The sequence below is a fragment of the Cephus cinctus genome, unplaced genomic scaffold (assembly GCF_000341935.2).
Source record: "Cephus cinctus unplaced genomic scaffold, Ccin1 Ccin1_scaffold0191, whole genome shotgun sequence".
Lineage (NCBI taxonomy): Eukaryota > Metazoa > Arthropoda > Insecta > Hymenoptera > Cephidae > Cephus > Cephus cinctus.
Window position 1 is genome coordinate 423,895 of NW_014332912.1, and position 5,087 is coordinate 428,981.

At 42.0% G+C, this 5,087-nt stretch overlaps 1 protein-coding gene across 6 annotated transcripts in view; it reads right to left on the reverse strand.

The window, feature by feature from the left end:
• The window catches only part of LOC107264809, a 99,823-nt gene that overhangs the window by 60,890 nt on the left and 33,846 nt on the right, over positions 1-5,087 (reverse strand). For 5 of the 6 annotated variants that reach the window (XM_025081985.1, XM_025081984.1, XM_025081982.1 and 2 more), the window contains exons 3-5: positions 2,430-2,723; positions 1,953-2,317; positions 729-1,036 (exon numbers count right to left, since the gene is read on the reverse strand). In XM_025081985.1, the coding sequence (XP_024937753.1) occupies positions 729-1,036; positions 1,953-2,317; positions 2,430-2,501 (745 nt within the window). In that variant the 5' untranslated portion in view covers positions 2,502-2,723. Of the gene's footprint in view, positions 1-728; positions 1,037-1,952; positions 2,318-2,429; positions 2,724-5,087 lie in introns of those variants that run through there. The other variant, XM_025081986.1, reaches the window with a different exon arrangement.

Here is a 5,087-nt window from a genome sequence, read left to right on the forward strand (position 1 = left end):
TTTTTTTTTTTTTTTTTTTTTTTTTTTTTTTGGCGGACAGGAACAGGGTGATTTCTGATAAGTGACGTATCGTAAAGAATTTTGTAAAAAAAGATTTTTTTTTTCTAATCACAGACTCGACGCTCTCGCACACGCATACATTTATGGATACGTATATGCTGACGATATGAGACCCTTTTTTTCACATATTGGTATGGGACTGGGTTGGTTGACTTATGTACTGGGTGTTTAAATTCACTTTAATAACGATGCATATCCGTCCACCCGTTCAACATGATTCTCGGTAACGCTCATACGGTTCCACCTGGGCAACGCGCGAATGAAAAGGAACAATATACGTTTACCTTATGAGGATTTTCGTCGGGTAGAATAGAGAGGGCCGGGCGAGGGCTCGGACTAATCTGATTAATAATAGAGAAATTTTCCTCGCTTTGAAATCACTGCGATAACACTGATAACGTGCAAATTTTGAATTTACATATAATACCATCGAGCTGGCAAAGGAGACTATGGCACGTTATATTTATGCTTTCCAATCGTTTTAACAAAAATTTATTCATTTATTCTTCCTCTGCTGTTGTTAAGGATTTTCAATTGGTTATACAGACCACGAGTTCACTCGAGTATCTTTCATTCGGATATTAAAGTACTAACCGACCGTTTCGCTCGATGAATTAGTTAATCGATATAACGTTCGACTGATTGCACTTGATTGACGAAGGTCCTACCTGCTATGCGTCCTCTTCCTCGGGCGATCGGCATCTGAGTTGCGCACGTTGATTGGCTGTCGCATAGTGATATATCCAATGGATTCGTCGTGACATTGATATTCGCCGTGATCATCTTCTTGCCAATTTGTCTCTCGCCATCTTGCTTCCCGCCCTCCGTCCGTTGCTGAACATTTTTCCCGGCGTTTGATCCATTCACGTGATTCACTTGTACACTTTGCTTCTCCTTTGACGCGACCAGCGCCAGCATCGCATTTATCTGATTCGGATCCGGTTGGCCAGCATCCACGGATCCTCTCACTGGAGTACTGCGAACATATATAAGAATTTTCTCTCTTGTAGATACAATTATTTTATCTAGACTCGATTCGGAGTAACTTCGGTATTTGAGAAATTCGACAAATTTAAAGACTTGGTCCACTCGTGCCTCAACCCTTTTAGTGCCGAACGACATATCGCTGCTTATGCGATGACGCCTTACTATTCGCATGGCGAGAGAACTCTGGCTCAAAATAAATTTATAAACTTTAGGGATTTTCCCTGTTTCGTAATATGTTCCTTTTTTTGAATTTTTTTTCAATGATTTTTTCTCTCCAAATCTTCTAATATACATCAAGTTCGTTCGGTACTCTTGCTTAAGTACAGTTCGTTAGGTCGGCGCTAAAAGGGTTGAAAAAAAAAACAAATTAAGCCGAGAAAGGTTAAATTAGAGAAAAATTAACCGAATGATCAATGAACAATCACCGAACGAAGATTGACTCTCAAGGATGTAATTGACAAGCGCCACGGTCGTTATCTGATAATATTGCTCGAGACACTGAGGTAATTAGTAAGAAATCGCTAATGGGCTCTCCCAAGTATTACTTGACAATTCTACGAGAAATATAGAGAACGTTACCGGGAGAATGAATTTCCCTATTTGAGTGGAAAAGAGAATTGGAGCGTAAAGATTATCGAGTGGTTCGTTTGTTCGAGCGTTATTCAACGAAGGCGGATAGCCGACGTCGTAACGACTTTTATCAACCCCCCCTCGATCACAGATATTCCCACAGTTAACCAAACGACCAGAGTATTATCTATATTCCTACTTTTAAAATCCTTTGATACTATGTGCGCGCGCGTGTATACAACCTATCACAGATACGAGAAAGCTCATAATTATCGGTTAAGTAAAAAAGTCGACACCGTGCACGATACTCGAATACGTGAGAGACGTCCTCTCACCTAAAGAAGTCCGTGACTCGAAGGTCTGGCAGAGGTGGAGTCCTTCCGCTAACGAAGGTAAACCTGGGCTCTTGATGAGCCCCGATCAGGGGCGTGGGCGGAGGAGCACCAGGACCGTCACCCAGGCAATTTTGAACGGGGCCCTGCACTTCAGGGGCAGTGCTATGCTGTTGCGGGTTTCTCACAAAGGTTCCAGTGCTTTCCGATTGGAAGGAATTCAGCCTGGAGGAGCGTTGGGGGGTCTGTTGATGTTGAGAGGGGTAGGTTGGGCTTGACTGGCTTGTGACGGGGGGTGGTGACATTTCGGAAGGTCCGTCTATCAGATCCAAACTATCTTCGGGTTGCTCGCCGTCGGTCGTTGTCACCTGAACAGACAACAACGTCTATGTAAATATAAGGGTAGGTGGATACGTCTCGATGATGAATGATTATCTGTTGTGTAATGTAAAAAATAATTAATATATTAATATAGCCTACCATTGTGACCATCGTGTTTGCGCTATCGGTACTCGTGTTGATGGTCGTGTCGGAGGTCGTGCTGGATCCCATGACGACGAGCTTCGGTACAGTGCGACAGCTACGACTTCCGCCAGCTGATCGAAAATTTAATCTACGCAGTGCGGAAGCCGCGTGTGCCAGGATGTCTCCGTCCTGAGCTTTTTCGGTGGCGTGGTGACCGCGCGACGGCGACGACTGCGACCCCCCGAAATCAGACCTGCCACCCCTCACTCCTACGCTCCTGCCCGGGGAACCCCGATTCTCCGAGCATCCCTATGCAGAAATAGAAAGAGAGAGTTAGTAGATTACATTTAAGGAATATATAAAAGTATGGCGAACGGGATAATGTACAGGGTGTCCCGGAATAAAAAGATACGGAGTATAGTATCAGGTTGAAGAGGAAAATCTGAAACAAAAAGTCCTGATCCACTTCTTTTTTTTACCGAGCTCTCCTCTTAGAGCTATAAACAATTGAAGCTGGTCTATCAACGCTGTGCATCCGCTGAGCATCCCTTTATCCCCCACTTGCCGCTTTGATCGGCTAGCTTTAATTGTTTATAACTCTAAGAAGAAAGCTTGGTAAATCAAGTGGATTAGGACTTTTTGTTTAAGATTTTTCTCTTCTACTTGATGATGTACTCCGTATCTTTTTATTATGGGACACCCTGTATATACTTTATTAACACGGTTAAATCGAACTTTCGAGCAGGTCCGTAGCTTAAGAAATTCATTGCCCGTGACTTGGACAGTTTCTCATTAATCATCTTAGCTAGATACATAATTCAGACCTGAGAGGGCCAAGTGTTGTCTTGAACACGCAAGGACCAAATCAAAGGTGTAACGTGCACGTAGGACCTCATATCATTTTTACCTTGGGTATCGTTCCGTCTTGATACACCCTTGAAACAAATCCTGACAACGATCCTGGTAAACTGAGGTTCACGAAAGGATACGCAATGAAAAGGTGTAAATTTGAAGAACGAAAATTACACATCACCTTTATGGATAATCAAAATTCAACATTTATCGAAAACCCGATACTACCCGTTAGATTGGTGATACGTGGCTAAATGTGCATTCGCAGCATGAATCGTTAGTGATATTGCACATCACTCCATAGATATTAATTCATCGGACTCCATTTTGTTGAGGTGTTTTTTTTTCGAAAAATCGTATGGAGAACGCAGCTCTTTTTTTTGAAATATCAAACAAACCTGGATAAATCTACTGGCATTTTATCTGTAATATTTTCTGTTTGCTTAATGCAAGCGAAATAATAACTGTTTTACCTACAGAAATGTAGACTCACGAAAATACCCGAGGATTCCGAGTACTGCGATTCAACGTTTTGCCGCAGTGATGACAATGGCAATGAAATCGTTATACAATTATTGAAATTCAAACTCCATATAATTTGTATGATTATAAAGCAATAGGTGTCTATCTTCGTGTAATAATGGTACAATGGCACAATCGATCGAGAACGTCACCTATGTCGTATCATATTATTAGGTGCCACCGAGCCACTGAGTAATGTAGGTCATACGAGGTACACACCGCATGTGCAATGTGTGCGGAATAACCGGCGTAGGATAAATTGCTCCACCCTTGACGCAGGTGCAGGGTCGTCTCCGTTTAACAGTAGCGTATTGCACTATCTGTATATATTTCATTTAAGAGCCAAGAACGCTACTACGCAGTATAAAATTACATACCCCATTGCTGTATATATTAGCTGTGTTTACTAGTTTTGCTGAATATTACTCCGTGCCTGTAAAGCCCAAGATTTTCCTCGTGTGTATTCCCATGGAGTTGATGTCACAATGATACAGAACTTGTTGGAAAGACTTTTTAACGCGAAAGCGTCCTTTTATAGAGATTTTACCGGTAACGCCAAAACACGTTCCAACGGATCGGCCATGTTGGATAGAACTACCGCCATCTACACTTTTCTTTTGTACTTGCTAACGGGGTCGAGAATTGTTAAAAAAAGAAAGAAGCGATACAGCAGCAACGTATGGAAACTGGTTTTGCACAAATTCACATAGAGACAATAGAAGAAAAATGACAAAAGCTTCGTTTGCAATGACACTGGATACACTGTCAACGATGCTTTTAATAAAAAGGTTAACTTCATACCTGCGCATTTCCACTGAACGTTAACAAGCTTGCCAATTGCAAATTAATTATCAGTTCGCCAATTAAGAACAGTTATCCAGCACGTGACAGAAACTCGCACGATTCAAAACACGAGAGGCATTACATTACGCTGCGATGACACTTGACGCCATACTGGATTTTCAACTCCCGACGCGCCGCGCTCGAGCGAACTTCGTGTCGCGAAGGAATGTTTTAGTTTCGTCGTACAGGAAAAATTTAATCATGTACCTACGCACGCAACCCTGACCCAACCTCTCCGTATATATACAAGGTTAGTCAGTAGAAACGCACCAGGAGAAGTTGGTCGCAAGTAACCACCACGGCAGTATGGCCTCTTCAAAAAAATGACATGTGACTGTGAGCCATTCCCATAAGCACAAACTGACAGTTCGCATAGCAATAAGGTTATTGAAATATTTCAATAGTTAGGTTACTGAAATAATTAATTAATATTGTAATGACAAAATATAATATCAG